Source organism: Artemia franciscana, chromosome 14 (genome assembly GCF_032884065.1).
Source record: "Artemia franciscana chromosome 14, ASM3288406v1, whole genome shotgun sequence".
In the NCBI taxonomy this organism is placed as follows: Eukaryota; Metazoa; Arthropoda; class Branchiopoda; order Anostraca; family Artemiidae; genus Artemia; species Artemia franciscana.
Genome location: NC_088876.1, coordinates 30952375 through 30979539, shown reverse-complemented (window position 1 = coordinate 30979539; position 27165 = coordinate 30952375). Strand labels below are relative to the sequence as shown.

Below are 27165 nucleotides of genomic sequence, written 5' to 3'. Positions count from 1 at the left end.
TCTGTCTGTAACGAGATTAGAAGTATATTTTATTAGCCGTATATTTATAAAAACTATTTGTTTGAAAGCTTTGTTGGACTTCAGAACTTTTTGTAGTTAAATGAACTCCTATGAGCTGCATAGTTTTTACTTTATTGTTTGTCTTTATTTTACTTTATTTACTTTACGCTTTTATTTTATTTTACTTTATTAAACTTTTAAACGTTTTTAGTTTATTGTTTGTCATGAACTGTATGGACGTGAAAAAAAAAAGTTATGTGCGCAACTCAAACCTGGTGGTTAGAAACGGAGTACCCACAATTCATTCGGATTTGTCTGCTAGCTAGTAGTTTTTTTCTGCTCTGTAGTTAGTAGTTAGTAGGGGGCTGTGCAGAGTCTAAAGTCAGAACTAATGAAAAAATAATTACCGCAAATCAAAATAATTGTTAAATATCAGCAGAATGTTAATAAAAACGGTTTGAACTTTGAACTGTCCTGAACATGAACTTTCAATATTTTTAGAAGCTTTCAAAGTGCCCCTAGAAACTCAGCCAACTTAGATAAAAAATGATTGACGAAATCAAACTTTTCTTTCTGAAATCAGAGCCACTCCCCTGTAGATCTACTTCATTTTAGAATGGGGTACTTTGCTAAAAGATCACTCAAACACACCAAAAATATAATACCAAAGATTATTTCCCTCCTCAAATCGTTGGCTAATAGTTGAAACCACGTTGGAAGCAAGAGATTCAATATTTATTCAAGATACAGGGTAATAATTCTAAGAAATGTAATATATGAGCGGTAAATTCAAAACCACAAGACAGAAAATAAACTTCAGATTCTAGCGTGGCGCAGTGGGTTTGACCTTAGCTTGGTAATACGGGACCCAAAGATCGAATCATGCTGCAGAAATGCACTGCAGGGCCGACGCAGGGACCTTAGTAGTCAAGAAGCGTCGTTAATCTGATACAATACAATACTTCAAATTCTAGAGATTGTTTGTGGTGCCAAGAGAAGTCCCATGGCAGTTTTAAAGAAGATATGCTAAGAATTTACTAAATGTAAAGAATTACAAGTCTTGAACTCTCTATCAGTGTCATAAGCATTAAAATCTATCTTCCTGCTTCGCTGAAATAAATATTGCATTTTAAATTTCAAGACTGATTTGCCGTTTTTTGAAAATTCTCTAAGAATGTTTGCTAAGATTTTTGTTCTTATGGTAGAAAAAAACCTAATTATAAAAACGGTTGCGCAGACAAAATGTATGCAATATACTATATATAATATAAAGCTTATTCTAGGTTGAAAGCCCTGGTAACTTTATTTTAACTACAGAAGGTAGTTGAATTGTCATCCACGAAGAACAGTTGGGAAGTAAGTAGTGGTTTATTAAATTCGTTAATTATTAATCTTCATGAATTTAAAATGTACTCATTACTCTTTCATTAAAATAATACTCTAATATGTTTCAAACATATTATGTTTGAAACATAATATAATTAAAAAAGAAATCACCAATGCAATACCACAAACACAAAAAAAAAAGGAAGACAGAAGGAGAAAAGGAAGACTGTTTTCCTATATTAGTAATTAATATAGATCAGTACTTGAATGAGGCCTTAACCCTACTCATCCATAGAATTACATAGGTCAAACAGCATAGCCATACACAATCAACCATAAAAAAATAATCCATGGACATGAATATGTATTATATTAGCAGCAATGAACATAACGATGCACGGATATTTCACTTAACAAGCTCGTTAATTATCTTTATTAAAAGTTAATTTTCCATTGTGCCAGCTACTACAAAACAGCTGGAACAAAAAAGTTACTTTTTCGTAACTTTTTGTGGAGGCTGAAACAGAGCCGTACTATACAATCATGTCACATATATTTTGTCTGTGGTCCTACCAAAATTCTACTGAATTAAGAGCTACTGACGACCGAGTCCGTTGATTTTTGAATTAAAAAAAAGGGAATAGTTGTGAGAAAAGTCAAAGTCATGGCCAATTGTAGAAAAAAGCCAAGATAGATTATCCAATTAGGTGGGCATCCCAGTCAAAGTTAATTTGACCCCTTTGATTGCTGTTGTTACTGTCTCCCATTTGTGCTACACCTCTCCGGGGGGCATGCGTGTCACTCCACAATGCCGAACTAGAGTCAGCCTGTTGGAGGTTCTCCCTGGGGAACACACGCGGGTTGACTTACTTGAAAATTTTCCTCTCATGCATGTCACTCCACAACGCTGAACTAGAGTCAACCCTCTCATACTAATTCACGGTGGGTTCAACCTGTTGGAGGTCCTACCTTGCCATTAAGTGGGCATCCCAGTCAAGGTTAATTTGACCCCTTTGATTACCGTTGTTACTGTCTTCCATTTGTGCTACACCTCTCTGGGGGGCATGCATGTCACTCCACAATTCCGAACTAGAGTCAACCTGTTGGCTCTGAATCTCAAAAAGAAAATTTTTTCAAATCGCCGATGTTCTACAGTCTATTTGGAAAGAAAAGAGGAAGCACTGTTTGGATTTGGGACTCATATAAGTGGAGTTGACAAGCTCAAGTAAATAATGTCAAACAAGAGGAACAAATCTTTTGGCCTTGCTGCTGAATTTAAACCACCAGGCCAAGGAGGACCAAATCCTGATAGTCCTGGAAATGCACGGAAAAAGCAAAGGAAAAATGCTGCAAACAATACTAGTGGCCCCCAGACTTCTCCATCAATGAATGAACTAGGACCTCCACCCCTATCAGGTTTCTCTTCTACTTGTTCACATTGTAGTTATTAGACCAAAACTAGATAGAATAAAGTTAGGTTAGGTCTGCCTACTCCCATTAGGTTTGGCCTGCTTGGACAGTTCCTAGTAGGCCTACCAGAAAAATACCTTGATTGGAATGAATCTGTGATGAAGTTGGACATTAGGTCCAAGTATTGTACTTAGGCTATTTATATTATTCCCAAAACATATTTTCAAACTATTGATTAGGCCTACCAAGGACTAGGCTGTTATGGGTCTTCTAAGGACTTAAATGTAATTTTCCCAAGAAACAATTATTGAAGAGCACAAAAATAGATACTGAGTGACATATTCATTTTCATTCTAGCTAAATAATTTTGTGAAGTTTGTATTTATAGAAGTATCTAGGCTAAGACATCATATAGCCTACTAGAGGAATGGAGTAAAGCCAGTTGGTAAAATAGTAGTTCAAAGTATCACTATCATACAAGCTTATTCTTTTATTATTTAAATGGGCTGAAGGAAATAGGCCTATATGATATAAATTAATGAAAAGAAATTTACTCTAAGAAATAGAATTTCTCAAATGAGGCAAAAGAAAATTGTTTTGAGCCTTATGCTCAATCATCTTTTAGAAGGTTTAAAGAATTTGTGAGTCTGTTTCTTAAACTTAGCAAAATCCTTGATATGGCTTTAAATCTACTTGCCTAAAATAATTCAAATTGGATTCTAAAAGAGGTAAATATTTGACAGTTCATATTATTGACTTACCTATAAAGTGAATATACCACTTGATGCCTTTTTTATGGTCTTTAGAAGTATAATAATTGCTTTTATTTTAAATTTGAATTAAAGCACTTTTTTACCTAAACTGACCTTATTATAAACAAACAAATACAACGTAGAAAATAATACTATATTTTCCCAGTGCAAAAACTGTTTATAATAACGACGAAGACCACACTGCCTTTCCATAACAAACAAATACAACGTAGAAACAATAGGGAAAGTTTTTTCAAGACAATGGAAATTATTTATGTAGATATTTTGGCCCTATGTCCAAGGGCCGTCTTCAGCACAATACAATACTATATATATATATAAAAGGTGATTTGAATTAAAGTGAAGATATCTATTGTTTTGTGTCTATTGGGACACAAACATGTCTATTGGGGTCGTTATATGGATGACGTAATTTCACTTTGGAATTATGGGGAAGCTGAACTTCAGGGCTTCTTAGATCATCTTAACACTTATGACCAAAATTTGCAGTTCACCCTTGAAGTTGAAATTGAAAATAAACTACCGTTTTTAGATGTATTAATTATTCGTAATGCTGATGAACTGGATTTTACTATATATCAAAAGCCAACACAAAACAATAGATATCTTCACTTTAATTCAAATCACCCCCCACAAGTTAAAAGAGCAGTTGTAACTTCGCTCATTGATCGTGCCCTAAATATTTGCTCCCATTCATATATAAATGCAGAAATAAATTTTATCAGAGATATTCTTTTTGGTAATGGATACCCCATTCCTTTTGTAAATAAAATAATTAGCCGTAGAATAAAAAGACACTCTTGTAAAATCGAAGAAGATACTTCACAATGTGAGGCTATTGATAAGCCCTCAAATATTGTCTATCTTCCGTATATCCCAAAGATTACAACAAAATTAAAAAATATTTGCACAAAAATAATCTGTACGTAGTTTTTACTAATAATTTTAAAATCATCAATTTCTTAAATTCGGGTAAAGATAAGACCCCAGTTACTCGCCAAAGAGGGGTCTATCAAATACCCTGTGATTGCGGAAAATACTATGTCAGCAGGACCCATCAGAATCTAGACAAAAGGTTACAACAGCATAAAAATGACATAGACAAGGCCTTAATTTCAAATGGTTCCAACAACTCCTTTGATTCTGCTCTAGGTTGGCATATATTTAATAATCCGTCCCACATGATACTTTTTGAAAACTCTTCACTCATTAGTAATGATTTGGGAATAAAGCAGGTGGTTCAAGAATCAATTGAAATTAATCTCAAAATAAATAAAAATATTTCTTTGAACAGGGACTTGGGGGAATACTCACTAAATTCTTTATACTCAAATTTAATTAAAAATGATCTAACAAAATATTTTACTAAACCAATTTATAATATTACTGAACCAACTACGAAAAGGCCTTTGAGACAGGCTGCTAAACAAGCAAGATTAGCTTTAAGAAATTGCATCTAATCATTTTATTTCTCTTTAGTTTGAATGAGTTTATATTTCTTCATTTCATTCTTTTCGCCAGTCCTGGTTGAACTTCGCTGAAGTAAGGATGCTAGGGCTATATTTAAAAAAAAAAATGTTTTAATAAGTGTTTTTATATTCAGTTTTAATTCTCACAATTTGATGTAAGTTCTTTTATATATATATATATATATATATATATATTGTATTGTGCTGAAGACAGCCCTTGGACATAGGGCCGAAATATCTACATAAATAATTTCCATTGTCTTGAAAAAACTTTCCCTATTGTTTCTATGTTGTATTTGTTTGTTATGGAAAGGCAGTGTGGTCTTCGTCATTATTATAAACAGTTTTTGCACTGGGAAAATATAGTATTATTTTCTTAAAAACAATCAACAAAACAGCACTGAGAAAACATAATAGCCTATTATTTTATTGGAAAACAAACTGATTGCCTAATTCATACTTTAATTAAAAATTTGTCATTTTTAAGAGCTCAAAAAGTGCTTAAATTTGAATTTGCAATGGAAGCAATTATTATATTTATAAAGAGCATAAAAAAGGCATCAAGTGGCATGTTCACTTTATTATTAAGTCAGTAATATGAACTGTCCTACATTTACCCTAAAAGACAAGAGCTAATGAAAGAGATTGAAAACCCAAAAAGAAGGTAAAATATTTCTTAAAATTCAGGTAAGTATACAATTTTCCAAACCCTAGATTGCTAAAACTTTCATGAATAGATTCAGGGTCAAAAATGTATCCTGAGAAGGCATTCCCCAAGCTACTATGTCTGCTGTTTTGTAGGGCTTAGAAGATTGTATAGATGACAGGTCTCAAATTCCTTCAAAAAAATTACCTTGGTTTTGAGTTTTCAATCTCTTTTTAATTAGCTTTGGTTTCTTGAAAATGTAACTCAGGTGATTTCAGTAGACTTTGTAAATACAATTCATGTTATTTTAGGCTCTAATTTAATACATAAGAGTAGTGGCTGTCCAGGAGACATGCTAAAAAAAGAGAGATATTTTTAGATGCCTAATTTTATGGCTAAAGTAACATTTGTGATAATTGCAGACAAAAAGTTGCATTTGTGGCATGCTAAAACAAAAAGAATATCTTTAATATTTGAAAATATTTTTAGAGGCCTAATTTTATGGCTAAAGTTGCATTTGTGATACCCCCCCCTCCTCCTGACAGTCCCATATACAGCCCTGGGATATAAACACAATCAAACTAAGCAAAAGCACTAAAGCAATAAAATTCTTACTTTATATTATGCTGTGTTTGTATTTTATTCAAGTTATCATGTTTCCTTCCATTATTTTTCATATTTTTATCTCATTTAAAACAGTATTTTTCATTCAATACTCTACACAATCACTTATGCTTAGCTGAATTTCTTGATTCTATTCAGTCTAACTGGTTTTTATGACAAATGAAACAATAAAAAAAACAGAAAATAAATTATTAGGGCTATATGTTTGCCCCTCAGGGGGGGGGGGAATTGTAAGGGTAATGACTTGTGTTGAAACAAATATAGGCCTACATAAAGAAATCTAAGGGTCCCATTATTTTAATGTTAGTTTTTTAGAGGGCTTAAGGCTATATTTTGGACCCTCAGGGCTGAATTAGATTGTCACAAACCTCACTTTAATTGTAAAAAGAGCATAAAGTTAGCAATCAAAAAATGCACTTCTCTTTTTGTTTTAGTATGTCTCCCTCTGGAGAGTTGCTACTATACATGTCTGCCATACATGCTATATCAAGTATATTTTCCTAAATTTAAGAAATAGTTCTACACATCTATAAAACCATATAAAATGGGATAGAGCAAAGGCATTAGACTCAATAAAAACTTCATCTTGCCTCATTTGAGGAGACAATCTGTAAGGTTTCAATTTTATACCACAAAGATTTGTAAAGATTAATGAAGGTGAGTGCCTTCTTGGGGGAGGTAGGAGTAGAGTTAGGTGCTACAAAATAAATCCCTGGGAGATCATTAAGATTGGATAGATCCCAAAGTTTCTTTCACCTAACTCAACTACTTTCTAAAATAGCAAAAAGCCCCTAAACTCTTGTTTCCTCAAATCATATATGCTTCATGAACTTTCCTACTGCTTTTTTGTCATTAATCTGAAAAGAAGTCCATCTTAAAATTCATGGATTATATATAGTTTGGGCAATGTGTTTGCACTTTTGGGGGGGGGGGGGGCGAAATGGGGTTTCAGAGTGTTTTCTTATGGACAGAAGACCTGAGTACTTTGATAAATATCTAGATTAAAATATATCTTTCCTAGACTTAGAAAACAGGCTCCCAGTTTTGGACATAGTGTCTATAAGTTCAGATAATTGGGATTTACTGATAGTAATATTAACCAGCTTGGGATTGGCTGACTGCAATCCTTAGAAATTTTGTTTTTAATGTTTGAATTTAAACAAAATTATGCTTATAGCCTAACCTATTTAAAAATAATTCTGCTTTATAAAATATGTCTTAGGTTAAATCTGTCCAAGGTTGAGTCTGTCTTAGATTTACATGTCTTGTTTTAACTTCATGATCCTGTGCCCAAGCTAGGCTCCACTATGGACAATCAGTGCATTTGAAATAATCAGCATTGTTTATGGCTGAAATATTCAAGCTGATCACATTCTTATTAAAAAATGGTAGACAAATTCAATGGTGAATCAACACAAGCTTTTCTATGGTATAATAGTAACTTTTCAATGATTTTCCTGTTAAAATTGTGATTAGCTGCCCAAGTGTTGGGTATTTTACAATGTCTAAGCTACTCTGAAATCCTAGCTTATTCAAACACATTGATTATATTTTTAAGCTTATTCTTTATAAGTTTCATTTACCTAGGTTAGTTTCTCTTTTTAAATATGAAAGAAAACTCATTCAGAAAGTAATAGTTTACCCTAGAGGCTTGATGTGTAAGTGGTGTCTAAATATATGCCCCATTCATGGCAAGATAAATGAGTTTTATTAAATATTGAAATAAGTTGTGTTCAAAAAGTGGCAATGTAGCCTACCTGTTGCTGCCTTTTCACTAGCACTATAAATTTTTGATTAGGTTCTATCTTGTTCATTAGAAAGGATAAAAAGACAAATAGTTACTAAATATTATTAACCTAAGTTCATTCAGTGTTGCTATTGGTGTATTTTGAAACCTCTGTTTAAATTAATCTCATTTTAAACTTAGTTTTGAACCTCAGTTTAAATTAATATCAAAGTTTGATATTTTTGTACGATTTTCTTTCAAAAAGCTTACTTGTAAAGTTGGGATAGAATTTTTAAAAATTCTGGACCACATACAAAAAACACTAAATGATTTAGCCAAAAGCAAATGAAAAATGGATAAACGAGAGTCATCTGTAAAATAACATAATGAAGTTAGGCTTATAAGAAAAAAAGTAAGAGAATTTTTTTTTAGGAACTGTGTGAAACTACCTAATTAATGCATTATCTTATCAGTATTTCTACATTTGTAAGGGTACTGGTTGGTTGTTCACTGCTGACATCTATTTTAGGCTAGTTACAAATTGGATGGCAACATTGTTAGATTTTCAGTGTTTTCACTTTTCAAAGTCTCAAATTTCTTGAATTTTAGTAGACTGCAAGTCAAAATAATGTTTTTACCTACCAGTAGCCAATATATGACTTTGCTGGTAACAGGGAAAACAAATGCTAAAATTTTCCAATTAATGCAAATAAGAGCAAAAAATTAGCATTTGCTGTGTATATTTGAAATATTTGAAAATCTCATGTGTTTTATATCTCATACCTTAAACTTTTATTTTTTTTATCATAATGTCATAAGCAATAATGGATGATATGTATTGTTTTTGTTCTTAAATTTTCACTTAAAGGTTGTAAATTGAAACTGTTTGATTATATTTCAGTTGATATCTGGTAGATTTGTATGGTTGACACCTTGCAACAAGTCCTGGGATTACTTTGAGCATTTGATGCTGTTTATAAGGATTACCTTGACAGGCTGTGACATTGTCATGTTACAGCCCTGGGCTTATGATATCCAGCCTCACTTCTGTACTGGTTGGCTTGGGAACTTAGAAAAAGATTGTTGCAATGGTTAGGGCACTATTGCAACCCTTCCCCAGTACCAATAAATAAAGGTGTGTGCCAAAAATGTTACTGGGAATCAAAAAGGACTTATTTATCAATTTCTACTCCTCCTTCCATTCCTCAGAACTCATTCTATATTTATCTGAAGGACAAATGATATTTAGGACATTTGGGCATTAAAGTGTGCTCTATGAGGCATGTGCTCCCCTCCCCACTGACAAAAAACACATCACTGCAAATACTTCTATGAAATATTAACCAAGCCAATTTAGTTTGTGAAGCTTTATAATAAATGTCAAATATTTTTCTGCAACAAAAAGGGAAGTATAACCCTGTAGCATTGTTATTTAGGTTTATTGTCAATGAAAGGAGATGAGAGGTAAAATCCAACCTCCCCCCCCCATACCCCTTTCTATATTTTTCTGAAGACTAATGGAGAGCTAGACTGCATGGGCATTGAAATGCATTTTTTTGGTTAGTGATTATACATCAGCAACATAATCTCATGAAAATTAAAGTAAATCAGCTTAGTTAAAGCAAGAATTAAAATAAATATATAAACATTAAATATATTAAATGCATTAAAATATATTAAAATAAATGCATATAAATATATTAAACATTTATCTTGTAGGGACTATGTGACTTTTCAGGAACAAACGTGGCACTGCTTCTCTGTCAAAGGGAAGCTCAGTATATAGTTACTTTTCTGGAATTTTCTATAGAGAGCAACTTGGTTCTCTCTGGGGCAAAATCATAGATTGGTAACACAAAATGGCAGAAAACGCCATTTTTCGGTGGCACAATCTTTTTGGGCACTGGAACTTTTGAGTTCTGAGCACACTCATTCCTCTAGGACTGAGAATGAAATCACTTTTGGAAAAAGAACGCAAAAACAAATAAACACATGCATATGTGATCTTTATTGTCAGAAAAAGAAAATGCAAAATTCCATGTTTTGTAGATAAGACCTTGAAACCTCTAAAGAAGTATTCTCTGATATGTTGAATCTTATGGCATGACTCATTAAGATCATTTGCCTTTTTAAGGGAATTTCTCCCTTTTTTCAAAAATCAGGCAAATTTTTTCAGAGTCACATCTTTTCATAGAGAACATTAAACTTAATGACCTTTATATATTTGGAATTATATAAAAAGCCGTTTTATGTTTTAATTTTTATCAAAATTCCGTTTTATAGGGTTTTGGTTACTATTGGGTTGCCTCACTTTTTGGTTACTATTGGGTTTTGGTTACTTGAGTGGCCTCATGCCACTCAATTGACAGCACTGATCCTCACATAGGTCTTCTTGCTTAGTTCACCTTTACTCATTTTTCTTTATTTGAATGCAAATAATTATAAATAAGAACAAAAGTTTGGAACATACAAAGAGACACAAAGGGGAAATTCATGTTATGAAAATCATTTGACAATACAAATAAAGCTTTAATTTCTTAAAATATATATTTCTTGTCCCTTCCTCTATGTTTGAAACAGCATGATCTCCTTTTCCAAAGTTCTTTTTATTTCATCTTTGAAATTTAACTCCTTAATTGTCTCATGCATTTTTCTGCGGTTTATTTTATGGTTGTAGTTAGGGCTGTATCCAGTTTTTTTTGGGAGGGAGGGGGTTACGAGACAATTTTTTTCAGGGAGGTTTTTAAAAAAGCAAAAAAAAAATTGTTTAGGCTATATTCATTTTTATTATGTTTTTACAAGTCTGACATATTTTTTTGGGGGTGGGGGTTAAACTCAGATATTCAAGGTTGTCAATTCTTTGGAATGAACAGGACATTCCATTTTGCACAACTTTGAACCATTTGTCCCTGAAAAAATTTAAATGACAATGTTTTTTTTTTTTCAAATAAAAATGAAGAGCAAACCCCAACCCCCTCAAATGTTTGTCTGATTTGTAAAAACATAACAAAAATGAAAATACACAAATTTTTGATGTGTTTTAACAGTTTCTTTTGTAAAAAAAACTTTTTTTTTGCAAAACTTTCCTTTTGTAACCTCCCCTCCCCGAAAAAATCCCAAATACAGCCCTCTATATTATTTTCTTTTCTACCTTTGACCTATATAGTGTCGTCAATCCACGAACAAGTAGGAGGGGAGGGGGTATATTTCCTTTTCAAACTTTGACCTGTACAGTTTTGTCAATTCACAAAAAAATTGAAGGGAGGGGGGAATCTTCTATTATTCTTTAGCCACTCTTCTATTTCGCTACTGCTGATAAAGAAAACTGTTAAAATACTTGGGGTACTTTTGGATGATAATTTAAGATAGAACTCACATGTTGACTATCTGACTAAAAAAGGCGCCTCACTTTTACAATCGTTTTCCAACCCGAAGAGATTTGGTATACCAACTGTGGTTTTGAAATCTATATACCGCAGCTATGTTAGATTTTCTCTTGAGTTTGTGTGTCCAGCTTGGCATCTGGGTTTGAAGAAAGATCAATCAGATAGAATTAAGATGATACAAATAAGAGCTGTAAAAATTATACTTGGACATAACTATTCAACATATGATGATGAACTAAAATAACTCAACTTGAATTCACTTGATAGTCGTAGACATGAGTTGCCTTATCGATTTGGACTAAATTGTTTGAATTCCCTAGCTCATTGTAGTCTTCTACCTGACCTTGAAGGCCACCCTACTGAAGGACCAGTCACTAGACTCCAACAAATAAAAAATAATCGTCCACAGTTAATGACTCACTCAGCCTCTACTACCAAGAGATATTGCCAATCATTTGTCCCTTATTTTATTCAGTATTTTGATAATATTATTTTGACAAATATTTAATGTTTGATGCAGTTTATTTCATGTGTTTGCCTGTGACTGTTTTTAACATACCAACCATTTATATATTTAATTATTCTGAAATATTCGATATAAACGGTCGCTATTATAATCTTGAAAATAGATTCTTGACTTATATTAATTTTTTTTATGACTCATTTTAATTTATTGGCCGTGAAGTAGTATTTCCTGCCTTAATTTTTTTTCTGTTGCTGTTTATTTGTTTTAGGTCTTTTTTTTTGTGTCATGACATGCTCATGCTAGCTCTAGTAATTGCAGTAAATAAACTATATTCTATTCTAACTGTATTCTTGAAAATCTATGGAGGAGGGAAGAGCGGACAATTTTTCAGTATAGATACAAGAGAGGCACCTTTTAATGAAATACAAAAAGACATTGCCCCTGTTTTGTTTTATTTTCCTGGCTGCATTTTAGAATACCACAAATACAAAGAGGTGTAAAATTTTGAAAAATAGATTTTAAGTCCATGATTTGTAAATTCTTTTAAGGAACAAGAAAACCCACAGACCTCCCTCTTTTCATCCTCCCAGGAAGTTCCCTTTTCCCTTAAAGCTTTCTTTGTGATATCCTCCCATCCCATCCATGGACAACCTGCTTTCCGTTTAGCCCTAGACGGTTGGCCAAAAAGGATAATCTTCGACAGTCTATCATCCTTTATGTGCTGGACATGCCCTAGCCATCTCAGCCTTTCCCTGATTATGTGCTGGTTTCATGAGGCTTGATGCTGTGTTGAGTTGTCAGTAGTAGTAGCAGTAGTAACACTTATCTCCTTTGTAATAAAAAGGAAGACCCAAAATGTTTATGTAAAGACAGATCGATGGATAGATGTTTATTTTCTCCACAAACAATTGATGGTATATATAAAGAAACTACAAAAACGTGCAACAGTATACTTCAGTATTGCTGAGTCTGCCATTAGTAGCATTACAAAGGAGAAAAAATAGCAATACTAGAAAATTAAATAAGGGTTTACTTTATGGATGAGTTACATCCTGAGTATTCGCCTCCTAAAAATAAAAAAAAAAATTTAAGTATCATTTTACATGGATAACTTAATAAGGATCTGTGACCTGTTTTCTAACCAGATGCAAAAGTTGATATTTGTCAGCATAATTTTTAATTATGATTGGGATTAAATTTGAAACTTATAAGCTAGTAATGTTCAAAACATATCCTGATCAAGCTTTGGTCTTGCATTAATTCTATACACTCTCAATTATTGCCAGAAATTATTATTAGGCTAACAGAATAAGTTATTTTGATATTTGAAAAAAAAGTGTTTTTAAAACCAAACGTCTAAACCTTTGAGGAATTTTTGTGTTTGCATTAAGGTGTTGGGGAAAGGAGCTTTTGCTTTTTACCTTGGTACTGTGATTTTCGTTAACTTTAATGAATTATCTCTCTTTTTTGGCTAGCAGATTGTTTGAGTAATGGTTATACTTTCATATGAGATAGGAAGTTTTTTTGTTAACTTTTATGAATTAACTCCTTTTTTTGCTAGCAGATTGTTTGAGTAATGGTTATACTCTCATGTCAAACAGGAAGTCGCCATTTTAAATATTTAAATGATTTTTCAGGTTATGGTGATACTATTGTTGCGTCAAACCCCTTTGATGATACACCAAGTCATCCTCAAATGGGGCACATGGGAGGGCCTGGAATGGGGATGGGCCCCATGGGAATGAACGGAATGGGACCTGGACACATGGGTATGGGTCCAATGGGGGGAATGGGGATGGGAATGAATCCAATGGGACCTGGCATGAACAGTATGAATCAAATGGGTGGAAACATTCAAATGGGCTGTGGCATTCCAAGTCCAAGCTTCAACCAGAATATGGGCTCGAAGCCAATGCCTGTATCTGCTGGAAAGGTAATCACTTTTTCTACCTATTCTTTACGTCTTTTATTTATAAAAAATGTATTTCTTTGTAAATAATAAAAAATATCATTTATTTTGTATATTTTCCATAAAGAATTGTGAAGACCAGATAAATCATTTCATAAAACAGACAAGAATGAAATACAAACAAGTAAATACTAAACAAAGTCTCTTCAAAAGGCCTACAATCCTTTTTCTATTTTTGTTCTGCAGGCAATTTGTATTTTTCTTTCTTTTTTTTCAGATCTAGTTCTTACAATAAATTAAAGCAGTTTGAAATCTACCTTATAAAAAAGATTCTTATTATTTATTTATATGTTTTTTGAAGCAAAAACAATATATTTCCTTTATTAACAACAAATATGAACATGTGCTGTATTGTTAGTTCTATTATCTGATATAGGGTAATATAAATAGCCATGCTACTGATAAAAAAGATTTTAAGAAAGATGTACTGGTCAAACCATAAATTTTTGGGAGGGGGGGGGGGTAAAACCATGCGCTACCACCCCTTCATGTGGCCTTGATCTTAAGATTGAATATTATTTTAATAGAAGCAGCTTTCATAATTTTGGCCTAGGCTGGAACTAAGTTATTCTATTTTTTGTAACGTCAGCAAATTACAAGGTGAATAAATTACGTAAGATTAAAGGCACTGACAAAAAAAAAAGGAACAAAAGGGTTCATAAAACGATTGGTAGGGAATCTCAACGGTTTGATTGTAGAAAGAGGTGGCAGCAACGAATGGTGGCAGCTTCTTGCTCGCGATTAGTTAGTGCAACTAAATTATTCTGTTTTTTTGTAGCATCAGCAAATTAGAGGGTGAATAAATTACGTAAGATTAAAGGCCTGACAAAAAAAAAGGAACAAAAGAGTTCATAAAACGATTGGTAGGCCTCTCAGTGGTTCAATTTTATTCCTGCTTTGGGTAGGTAGTCGCTTTGTAGAAAGAGGTGGCAGCAACGAATGGTGGCAGCTTCTTGCTCGCGATTAGTGAGTGCAACTAAATTATTCTGTTTTTTTTTGTAGCATCAGCAAATTAGAGGGTGAATAAATTACGTAAGATTAAAGGCACTGACAAAAAAAAGGAACAAAAGAGTTCATAAAACGATTGGTAGGCCTCTCAATGGTTCAATTTTATTCCTGCTTCAGGTAGGTAGTCGCTTTGTAGAAAGAGGTGGCAGCAACGAATGGTGGCAGCTTCTTGCTCGCGATTAGTGAGTGCAACTAAATTATTCTGTTTTTTTGTAGCATCAGCAAATTAGAGGGTGAATAAATTACGTAAGATTAAAGGCACTGACAAAAAAAAGGAACAAAAGAGTTCATAAAACGATTGGTAGGCCTCTCAATGGTTCAATTTTATTCCTGCTTTGGGTAGGTAGTCGCTTTGTAGAAAGAGGTGGCAGCAACGAATGGTGGCAGCTTCTTGCTCGCGATTAGTGAGTGCAACTAAATTATTCTGTTTTTTTGTAGCATCAGCAAATTAGAGGGTGAATAAATTACGTAAGATTAAAGGCACTGACAAAAAAAAGGAACAAAAGAGTTCATAAAACGATTGGTAGGCCTCTCAATGGTTCAATTTTATTCCTGCTTCGGGTAGGTAGTCGCTTTGTAGAAAGAGGTGGCAGCAACGAATGATGCTTCTTACTCAAGAGTAGTGAGTGTCCAAACTTGAGGATGAGTTTGTATCTGCTCTCCCGGAGAGAGGGCATTATTTACGACTTGAGGGCAGATTCCATAATTTGCACCGAGTAGAGTTTTTGCAGCACACTACTGCGCAGGTCCTGTGTCACTGCTGGGATATTCTGTATTATGCACTTGAGGGCCCCAGACCGGACTGTACTCAAGTAATGGCCGCACATAACACATATGCCACTTTGAGTTGCATTATAGAATCAGGGTTCACAAATTAACCAATAATCTCAAGGCGTAAATTTCTTTCTTTGCTAAGTTTGCAACATGTGGGCTAAAGGAGCAGTCTGAGCTAAAAGTAACATATTATCTCAAGGATATGAAATCCATATTACACAACTCACCATCATACAGTTTAAGGTTATCTACTGTCCCGTATCTGCTTGTGGGTTGTTTTAAAACTTCTTAATGAAGGATCGGCTCTCATTTTAAGGATATATCCAAGCCACTCTCATGATTCACATAATTAGTTGTGTTTGGTCACTATGTTTGTATAGAGTGTCTGCCTCATCCCTGGTGCTTACAAGCAATCCTAAAATGCCTTTGATCCTGTATTATTTAAACTTTAAAAACATATATTTGTTGAGACTTAAACCCACATACTACTCCAGTCTATACAGGCACTCTGGCACTGAGTTGCAAAGGTAGCATGTCCCTTTCAGGTGTAAATCTAATCTGAGCTCTAAGTTCTATCAATATTCACATTAACAAGCTTCCCTTTTCCAGTTTTACCGAAAATAAATCCTGTTTATTAAACTTATTTCATGGTACCAGTTTAATAAATGTACTATTGCTTATTTATTTATGCAAACATGAGCTAATCTTGCATAATTTTTGTAGGTGTACCCAGTTGATCAGCCTATGGTATTCAACCCACAGAATCCAAATGCTCCGCCTATATACCCATGTGGCATTTGTCACAAAGAAGTGCATGATAATGACCAAGCTATTCTCTGTGAATCTGGGTGTAATTTTTGGTTTCACAGGTAAATATAATATTTTTCAAATGTGGTGTTTTAAATGGTGTTTATGGTGTTACAAATGTGGTGTTTTACATATAAGAACCTGTTTTCTTAATATTTCGCAACTCGAAATATATTTAATTGAAGGAGGTCACAAATTGAAGGGATTGAAACTTGTCGTTGAAACCAGGTAAACCTCTGACACATAAAACTGTTATTTATAAAACATAATTACAACAAAACAGAACCAAAGCCAACGGTGAACAGAGTTGGATATTATTACTATTAACACCTCACTTCAACTCCAAGCCTCCTGAGCCCACCAGAGCTGTGCATCCTCTTCTTCCATCCCTATCTATTCAAAGCTTAAATCTTCACCCCATCCCAATAAGTTACAATTTATTTTAAATCCTTTGTTACCAGCTCTTCCTATTCCATTTGGGCTTATAACTATCTATAGTTGCATTGTTATCAATAATACGTCGTCCTGAAACTGATGTGGAGGGGGGGGGACAGCTTCATCTTGAAAAGCTTCAACGTAAAGAAAATTACCAATATAAGCTGGCTTGTTGCAATCAGTTTAGTTGTAACATTTAAGATGGTTTAAGTGTAATAATAAATAGCATATGTTATAATTGGATCAATATAATGAAAAATATATTATATATTTCACATATAATAATCATAGATATCGATATTATAGAAATTACTGCTACTACTACTAATAACTGAATGCAGCACCAAGCAGCCTGAGACCAACACAGCTACGCACGCTTCTCCTCCAACCTAATCTATTCAAGGCCTCCTTCTTTACACCCTCCCAGGAAGTTCCCATTTCCTTTAAATCTTTATTTATGACATCCTCCCAACCTAGACGAGGACGACCTGGCTCTCCGTGTAGCCCCAGACGGTTGGCCAAAAAGGACAGTTTTCGGCAATCTGTCATCTTTCATCCGCAGAACGTGGCCTAGCCATCTCAACCTTTCTTTCATTATAGCCAGCGGGATTGAACCACGTTTTTTGTACAACTTACTGTTTGACTCAGCAAACAGTTGTTTGCTGACTTACAGTCACTCAGCTGTTTGACTTACAGTCACTCAGCTGGGTACCCAGAACAATCCGTAGGCAATTTCTCTGGAAAATATCTAGTAAATTTTTGTCCGCTTTTTGGAGCGCCCATGCTTCAGAGCCATATTTGGCCACTGTCATCACTGTAGCTTCCAATATTCTAATCTTGGTTTGCAGACTTATCTTCCTGTTCTCCCCAACTTTTATTAACTGTGAAAAAACACCCTGAGCCGTAAGTATTCTACTTTTAACGTCTTCACTGCTCTCACTGTCTTTACTAATAATACTACCGAGGTAAGTGAGGCTGGCCTCCTGATCAATCATTTTCGTTACCCAAGGTCACCTTTTCATCTTTACTTATTCCTAGCCTTAGTGACTCAGTCTTCTTAACATTAATTTTCAAACCTATTCTAGCACATTGAACTCGCAAAACCTCTAAAAAATTCATTCATTCGTCTCACACTTTCATCTAATATGCTTAAATCATCAGCATAATCGAAGTCCACGAGCGTTTTTCGTCCCCATTTGATTCCGTGGTCTCCAATTGCCTTTCCTGTGCTCCTTAAGGCAAAGTCCATTAAAGTGATCCATATAAAGGGGGATAGACACAACCCTGCTTAACTTCTGGTTTAATCTCAGTCTAAAAAGTATCATATTACTAAGTAATTTGGTACCTACAGAGACCAGAATAATGCCTCGATAATTACGATACACACTTTTGTCACCTTTCTTATACAGTTATTTAATTAAGGTTTTCCTAAAATCATTAGGTATTTCCTCTTTTTCAAAAATCATATTCATAATCTTCAGTAGCTTATTTCTAACCTCAGAGCCACCATATTTAAGAAACTCATTTATCACACTATCAGCACCCAGAGCCTTATTATTTTTCAATCCTTTTAGTAGTGTTGCTAATTCTTCCTCGCAAAACAAATCTTCCTTCACATCCAAGGTATAGCAAACTTTTTCACTTTCATCTATATTTTTTCCTGCAGCTGTATCTCGGTTTAGCACATTCTCAAAACGTTCTCACCTTTCTTTAACTTTCCTTATCACTAATTATGGCCCCATTCCTATTTTTAACTGGGACTAGTCCGGATTGACTACTCCCTCTCAATTTATTAACATGCCATTTTACTATTATGCCGTCTAGCTGCATCTTCCAGATCTCCAGTAATTTTATCCATTGCTTCCACTTCACATCTCCTTAGTTCATATTTTAATGCTTTCTCCACTTTCTTTACATTTCTTTTGTTTTCATATGATCTATCACTCAGATGATTCTTGTTCAAGGCCCTTCTACTCTCTATTAAACAAAGCTTTTTCACTAATATTCCTAGTTGCAGTCTTAACACTCTTCCCTGAGACACCATCAGCAGCTTCACAATTAATTTTTTTTAATTATTCCATCCAGATAATATAAAAATTAGTTAGTTATAGGTTAATAAATTCCAAAGTAGATATCAGTTGATAAGTAATTATAATTAAAGATAATTTAAATAAATACATTTAAAGCATTTAATGTAGATATGTGTTTCACAAACTATCTATAGTTGTATTATTATCAATAATGTAATAATGATAATATTATTGATTACTGTTGATACCCCAACTATTGATGGATCCTGCCAATATGAACACAAGCTTTCAATAGTAAAGCTTTGAGATGTGAAAATAAAAATGACAATTTTGATTCAGCTTTGGGTCTCCACATTTTCAAAAGCCAGATCGTTTGGTTCTTTTTGAGGAAGCAATTTTAATATCTAATGTAAATGACCTACCACAATCTTTTACAGAGGTAATTGAGGCAAAAAAATATATAAACAGGAACTTTGCTATAAATAGAGACACGGGAGATATTTGCATAAGCCCAATTTATAATAATTTAATTTTAAATTATTCAAATAAAAGGTTTCCGTGGTTTGAAGTAAAACAATCTTTCCGCATTTTAAGGAAAATCGAGTCTGTAGAGAAGCTAAGTCTATTGCTTAGGAGAGAATTTTTGCACAATCTAATTGGCGAATGTGTTTTTCATTTATTCTTTTTTTTTTATTATTTGGTGTATATTTGTCTTTCGTGAAGTCCACCTCAAAAGGTTAGATATTTTTTTTTGGGGGGGGGGGGGGCACTGAGGACGACTTGACAAAGGTCCTTGTCGAAATATTTGCTTATTTTCTCTTCATTTTGTTCCATTGGCTGACACTACCCTTGTTTTTTTCTGTTTTTTATATGTTTATTTTTTTATTTATTGTATTTATTCCTCTTTATTATGTAAATCTTGTACTCCTGTGAATATCTGGAAATAATTCTGTTAGTTAATATCTAATGATTTTACACTTCTACTGAAGAATTATGATGGAAACAGGCCTCAGTATCAAAAATCAGTTTGAACATTAAGCAAAATGTCTTTTTGCATGCATTGTTCATCCTTTTGCTATTTCTGTTTTTCTGAAACTATATGTTTTTTTTTTCCAGAATGTGTACAGGACTGACTGAGGCAGCGTTTCATCTTCTCACGGCTGAAGTTTATGCTGAATGGGTGTGTGACAAATGCCTCCATTCAAAAAATATTCCTCAAGTCAAATTTAAGCCATAAAGTTTAATCCGATACCCGTTCCTTGTCATGTTTTTTATTTTGCTTATTTTCGTGAATCAAGTTATGTTTTTCTTTTCTAGTATTAAATTTTTTTCAAATGTTGTTTTTTCCAATTTTTTAAGAGCTGAACTTACAGTAATGGTTTGTGAAATTAATTTTACCCAAAAGCTTATTTTAATATTACTCTTCAAGAGGACTTACTCACTAGAAAGATTTCTTGACTTTTTAATTTTGCGTGAGAACCTTTCTGTTGGTTTAAGAAAGTTAGTACTTATAGATGTCCAGTTTTGAGCTGTGAGAGTTATAATCGATTAATTAGGAAGCTATAGGAGACAGACAGACTATATATCCTACAAACAACTTATATCACCGTGCCAAAAACCAGTTGGTACACCTATCAATATCAAAAGAAAAATTTTTCGCATGCTGACCAATGTTCTGCCTAGAGCTGGTACCAATCTCCCGATTCTCTGCTTTCAGTCATAAATGTAATCCGTAGTTGGAGGCAAATCACCCAACACTTCCCAGGCTCCCTCCCATATTTCTAGAGGCACCCATTTGGAGCTGGATCGATTCTGACTGAGCTTAAATACAAGCTGTGGTGGCAAGTTGGGGGGGGGGATAATCACCGCTATATTTATATTAATCTCAACATTTTTAGAAAATATTTTTTTTTTGTATTGCAGAAAATTGCCCCCTCCCTGAATTCTGAAAAACATATTTAGCCCCCCCCTTTTTTTTGCGAATTGGTACCGTCGGGCAGAATTCAATTCCGTCAGCATTCTTTGTCTGAAAAGTAATTGGCTTAAGGTAACAAAAAAAAAAAATGCTTGTCTAAGGGCGGAAAACACTCTCAAGCGCAACTACTCTGTTGACATCCAGCTGTTTTTCTTTCTTCGTTGACAGAGCTGCCATGGACCATTACGTTTGTATTATTTTTGTTAGGTATTAACGAGAAAATTAGTGTAGATATTAAGGCCCTAAATTTATTACATCCACATATATTTATATAAAATATACCAAAAAGTGATATCCTGTCACCCTTAGATGATGTGAGCGCATCGTAATTTTTATGGTTGGCCGAGTGATATGTAGGGTTGTTTTACCGGTTTATAAGGGAGAGTGTGTGTATGTAACCCAACCCCATACAACACACTCCCATTTATCTGAACCCTTCTGCAACTCAACCCCGTTTTTGATCACTTCCGACAAATTTTTGTATTACTCTACTAAATTACATAATTATAGTTATATTGTTAAATATAGGAGGGCTGAGCTGAAGGGGGATGATTAGAATGGGTGATCAAAATCCGATCCTCCTTCTTTACGTTACAATTTACACTTAGGCACACAATCTGAAGGCCTGTTTATCCAGAGAACCTGTTTCAAAACTAACACATTTTAATAAAAGACCATAAACTTAAAAGATATGTCCTTTTATACCCTTTTATTTGATAAAATTACTTAAAAAGAAATAAAAAACTGATCCAACAGATAAATACACTCAGCAGTTGAGGAAAGAACTAGAAATTTTAAAGGAAAATAGACTAAAACAATATAATAGACAAACCCCTCAAATGTGCATAAACTTTTACCCCAAAGGTCTTTCAGCCCCAAAATTTTATGGTCTACCCAAAATCCATAAGAAGGATACTCCATTACACCCTATCGTAGCGTGTTATAGTTCTCCAAATACAGGTGTAGGAAGGTTCTTAGTCACAATTTTTAAGTCTCTTCTAACCACACAGAAATCTTACATAAAAAATTCCATAGATCTTGTTGAAAACCTGAAAATTCAAAGTATAACAGAAAAAACTATCTTATTCAGTTTTGATGCAGTTTCCTTGTAAACTTCATGCGATGTCCATAAATGTGACAGGCCTTACAAAGAAAATTAGAGGAATTATAATCTGCTTTTTCAGATTATAAAACCTTGGAAATTAATACAATAATGACGCTTTTACGTCTTTGCAACAAGTTTTCTGTATTTTAAATTCTGAGAAAAATTTTTCCTCCAGATAAAGGACCTACCCTTGGGCACTGTTTTGTCTCCTTTTTTGGCAAATTTTCACATAGATTTCATAGAATAATCTGCTTTAAATAGTTTACCCTTGAAATACTCTCTCTGGTTTCGCCTCGTTGATGATATTCTTGCTGTTTGGGAACATGTTAGGACTCTCTAAAAGATTTTTTGGCAAATTTGAACTCTTTTGATTCGAATCTTCAGTTCACAATAGAACTGGAAGATTCAGGAAATCTCCCTAAGCCGATCCATAATGATCGGTATCTACATTTCTCGTCAAACCACCCTCCTTCTGTGAAAAGAGGGTAGTATTTTCTTTAGTCGATAGGGTTCTAAAAATATGTTCACGTAATCATGTAAGATCTGAGTTAGATTATGTTACGTTAAAGATATTCTATTCTGCAGTGGTTACCCAATCAACCTCATTGAAAACATAATAGATAGACGATTAAAAAGGTAATGCAGGAAAATAGGGATCCCGTCCCCTTGATTCAGCTACACTGACAATTGAGAACAAAACTTTTATTACAGTACCATGTGTTTCAAAACTCTGCGATAAACTTGGAAAAATTTTAATTCTAAAATAAACATAAATTTACCAATTGAGAAAATAAAATTTGAAATATTTGCTTGGCTTTCGTCTTCATATTTTGTCACTCAAAATTCTCTTTTTTTCACCTATTTAATTTTTTTCATTTATTATTTCCTTTTTTGGTTTCATACGTCAGAAGTGCCGACAAATCCCTTGACTTTACTTTTCAGGTGAAAATCACTCTTTTCGGGCGTTAGTTTTCATTCGCTTGAACCTCAGCAGTTGGCAACATTGATAGAAGCCATTAATTTAAGAAAAGAAAATAACCCAAATACCGTTTCCTTGTCATCATCCTTTTCGTTCATTCTGTGAACAAGATAGAAACTGTCACACGATAGTACACAAAAATGGTCTTAAATATTGAAGAATTCCGCCAAGATAAAGGTGGGGACCCTGAGAAGATCAGGGATCTTCAAAAGAAAAGATTCAAGGATCCACAACTTGTCGACAAAGTTGTTGAATTTGACTCAGAATGGAGGAAATGTAAGTGCCTTTTGTTTATGCCTATTCTATTCAGTAGGCTAGGATTGGTAGCAGACTACTAATGCTGAAGTCGGCTCCTCGAAAGGAAACATGCAGAGAAGATAATTCTTGCTCCATACCATGCAAAATATTAGGTAAATCTATGACAGTTCATATTATTGACTTACTAGTAAAGTGAATATACCACTTGATGTCTTTTTTAATGCTCTTTACAATTACGCCTATAATAATTGCTTCTATTATAAATTCAAATTTAAGCACTTTTTGACCTAACCTAAATTAACCTTATTATAAATAATTTTGGCTCCGAGAAAATTTAGTATTACTTCCTGAAAAACAAACAAGAAAACAGAGCTGAGAAAATGTAATATTAGGCTATTTTGTCATAAAACAATGGATAACTCATGCTTAATTGAAAATTTGTCATGTTTAAGAGCTCAAAAAGTGCTTAAAGTTTGCTTTGTAATAGAAGCAATTATTGTATTTTTTAAAGAGCATAAAAAAGACATTAAGTGGTTTGTTCACGTTATTACAGAAAAATACATTGGAAACATAATTTGGGCTATACAGTTGTACAGTAAAGCAAAGTACTTACATGAATAAATGACAACATATTTTCAGCATATTTTTGAAGTAACAATTTCTTCTTAACATGTTTCCTTTTCAGCAGGTCTAATTGTACACAAATACCCAAAGAACTGCTGACATAGTACCTCTAGATCCTCCTTGTTATGCTACTCTAAAAAGTAATAGTAAATCTAGAAGCTGATTTAAAAATATTAACCCAAATAAATCCATAAGACCAGATGGAGTACCCCCACCCCAGCTTTCAAAGAAACATATGTAGTATTATTTCATCCCCTCACCCTATTATTCCAAAGGTCCCTAAACACAGAATTTATCTGGAAAGGATAGAAGGAGGCTTTTATTACATTGACAAATAACACTCACCTCATGAGTAAGGAAATTTCATGAAAGGCCCAGTTAATTCAGTCATTGTAAAACAACTAAGCACAGATAAGCTATTATTGCCCACCAACATAACTTCCACCCCAGTCAATAAGGCCTAGTTGCTACAAACCTTGACCTGCATATGAGTATGTCACAAAACTTATGGTTATCAGGTCTTCAGTTGGCATATTATTGGATTTAGTGAAAGAATTTGATAAAGTATGTTGCAGAAGACTCAATTGTAGACTCCAATTAAACTAGATGATGATATTTCTTCTCAACAGAAACAAGTAGGTAAAATTATTTGAAGAAGTTAGAACAATTTTCCTCTCTAAAGCAGCACACATTGAAGGTGGGATACTCAGGGTACAGTTCTGGGCCCATTGTTATTCAGTATCTATATCAAGGATGCATCTTCAACTATAAAGAACTTGATTTCATTGTATGCAGATGATTCCAGAATAATTAGTCTAATTTATGACCCCAAAATCATCCAAGCAGTTCTTGATGTATTTTTAATGTGGAAAAATACCTGGTAGCTGGACGTTATCATCCTGAAATTTAAAGTCATGTTCTTTTGAGCTAACAGCCCTGAAAGCTAGTACTTTATGAAATCTTGTGACAGTTTTGACTGGTCACTTACTAATAGTCACTACAAGAAAGATCTGGGAGTATTGCTGAATGACAAATTCAAATTTAGTTTATACACAGAATATTTAGTAGCCAGCTAAAATCTTGGTGAAGTAAAGAGAACTTCTTGCAGTAGATCTCTAACAGTGATTACTTAGCTTCTAAAGAGCCTGATTCAGCCAAATTTAAGATATGCATTGCTGCTCTATTTAACAAGCTTGATCTTTCAATTCTGGAATCTGTGCTGTAACATGCAATGAAATGTGTATCTTGAAATTGCAGCTAGAGCAAATTAAGGATTTCAATCTTTGTTATGCTATAATAGTATTTGTAGTAATGATTTTCTTGGGTGGCTGCTTCTTACCTAATTGTGTAGTTCAGGGGTGTGCAAACAGAGCAGGAAGGGCATTATTGGACCAACACTTTTCAACTTCTATGTTAACAAATTACCCACCCTTCTTTCAAATCTTATTACCCTTTATGCTGATGACTCAAAACTAGTTGGAAAAGCAGCTACTCCCTCTGACCAGCAATCAATTCAAACAGATCTTGATAGTCTAGAAAGATGGGCTAACATGTGGCTTCTTCTATGTTGACAAATGCCATGTAATTCATTTTGGCAAAAATAACAAGCATCATAAGTATTTCCTTCAAGACAACTTCCTTTCTGCTGTTTCTGATGAAAGAGATCTTGGGGCTATTGTAGATCACCAATTAAAGTTTAGCAGCCATGCTAAGTCTGTTTCATCTTCTGCAAATAAAACCCTTGGTATCATAAAAAGAACCATCTCCAGCCAACACCCTATAGTTCTTATGAAGTTATATAAGCCGCTTGTACGTCCACGCGTGGAGGTTGGAATGTCACTGGCAGCCCCTTTCTTCAAAAAAGATAGGAAGTTGCTTGAGGATGTCCAGCATTGTGCCACTAAGATGGTTACCAACATGAATAAATTTCCATACGAAGAAAGACTATGTCGTTTGAAGCTGCCAACGCTGACATACTGACAGAAAAGGGGTGACATTATTTTAACCAAAAAAATCCTCTCTAAAAATACCCTTCCTGGTCTCTTTGCACAGCCCTTGCATTCTGGTACTAGAGGACATTCTTTGAAGCTCTCCATGCAGTGTTCCACGAGTAGACATAGAAGCCACTTCTTCAGCCGAAGAATCATCAATATGTGGAACCAGCTCTCTGAAGAAACAGTTTCTGCTACTTCAGTTGACATGTTCAAGTCCCACCTTGATAGGGAATGGCTCTGCCAGGAGTTCCTTTACAATTGGGAAGCTGCAGAGTCCTCCACAAGAGTCTAACCTAACAGCCACAATCTACACCAAACGAATTCTTTTTTTTCTCATGGAGCATCACAAGGATGGATAATCCTTATATCACTCCAAGCTGCGATTTAAGGTAATTATTAAATATAAATTGATGGGGAAGAATCATATCTCCTTGTTTTCTTCTATTAAATGTGGGGGACTTACAAAGGTTCAGATTTTTATCATAAGGGATGTGCAGTAATGCACTGACAGTTTTTGTTGTTTGGCGCTGTTCTTTTTCCTGTTTTTTTTTGTTTTTTTAAGAGGATGCCATGACCCCCAAAGGGGTGGTTGTATAAATTTTGGAAATGGTTCACTTCATCAGAATTAAAGCTGTAGCTCCCCTTTTAAGAATCAAAACTGACTGGAGTGTGACCAGCCCCCCCTCCACTATAACCCTCTCTCCCCCAAATGTATCCAATAAAGAATTTAGATAACCTTAATTATACCTCAGGGTTGACAAAACCACTACAGTTCCCACAACAAGGGTTGTAAGCTATACAAGTAAAAAATACATTGTTAAAAAGTAAAGCTCTTATGGAAGGGGGGGGGGTCACTTATATTTTGGAGGAGGCTGTTTCAAATAGAAATCAAAGGCTCTAGTTCCATTTTGAAGAATCAAAATTAGTTGAAGGGCAAACAGTCCCCCCCCCACACACTCTGTTTTGTGCCAAATTTATCCAATCAAAATTTGAGATAGCCATTTTGTTCAAAATAGTCCAAAGGTCAAATAGCCATGCATCTTGGGTTGATATCCTCCCCCAACCATTGGGACAAGGGCTGTAAGTTATGGTAAGGTAAAGCTGAAGTTGAACCCCTCCTTGATCCTCGTCAGTACGGTAACAGAAAGAATACATCAACATCCCATTATCTAGTCAGTCTTTTGCATTTTATTTTTAAGAATGTTGATGAGCCTGGTAAATGGCTAAATTTAATAATAATTGATTTCAAAAAGAGTTTCAATCTGATTGATCATAACATTTTAATTTCTAAGCTTTTAATTGATTTTAGAGTGAACCCTGATGTTGTGAAAATCATTCAGAGTTTTTTAATAAATAGGTTACAAATTTTAAAATATAAGAA

The 27165-nt window shown here is 34.1% G+C and overlaps 2 protein-coding genes across 3 annotated transcripts in view; both read left to right on the top strand.

The window, feature by feature from the left end:
• The first annotated feature begins 2481 nt into the window (after nt 1-2481).
• LOC136035565 (protein pygopus-like) lies at nt 2482-20188 on the top strand. Its single transcript, XM_065717436.1, has 4 exons — nt 2482-2742; nt 13464-13759; nt 16301-16446; nt 19966-20188. The coding sequence occupies exons 1-4, from the start codon at nt 2559-2561 to the stop codon at nt 20084-20086; spliced, it is 747 nt and encodes a 248-aa protein (XP_065573508.1). The 5' UTR covers nt 2482-2558; the 3' UTR covers nt 20087-20188.
• A 2752-nt stretch (nt 20189-22940) lies between these two features.
• The window catches only part of LOC136035568 (serine--tRNA ligase, cytoplasmic-like), a 53695-nt gene continuing 49470 nt past the window's right edge, over nt 22941-27165 (top strand). The window contains exon 1 of one of the 2 annotated variants that reach the window (XM_065717440.1): nt 22941-23184. In XM_065717440.1, the coding sequence (XP_065573512.1) occupies nt 23049-23184 (136 nt within the window). In that variant the 5' untranslated portion in view covers nt 22941-23048. The remainder of the gene's footprint in view (nt 23185-27165) is intronic. The other variant, XM_065717441.1, reaches the window with a different exon arrangement.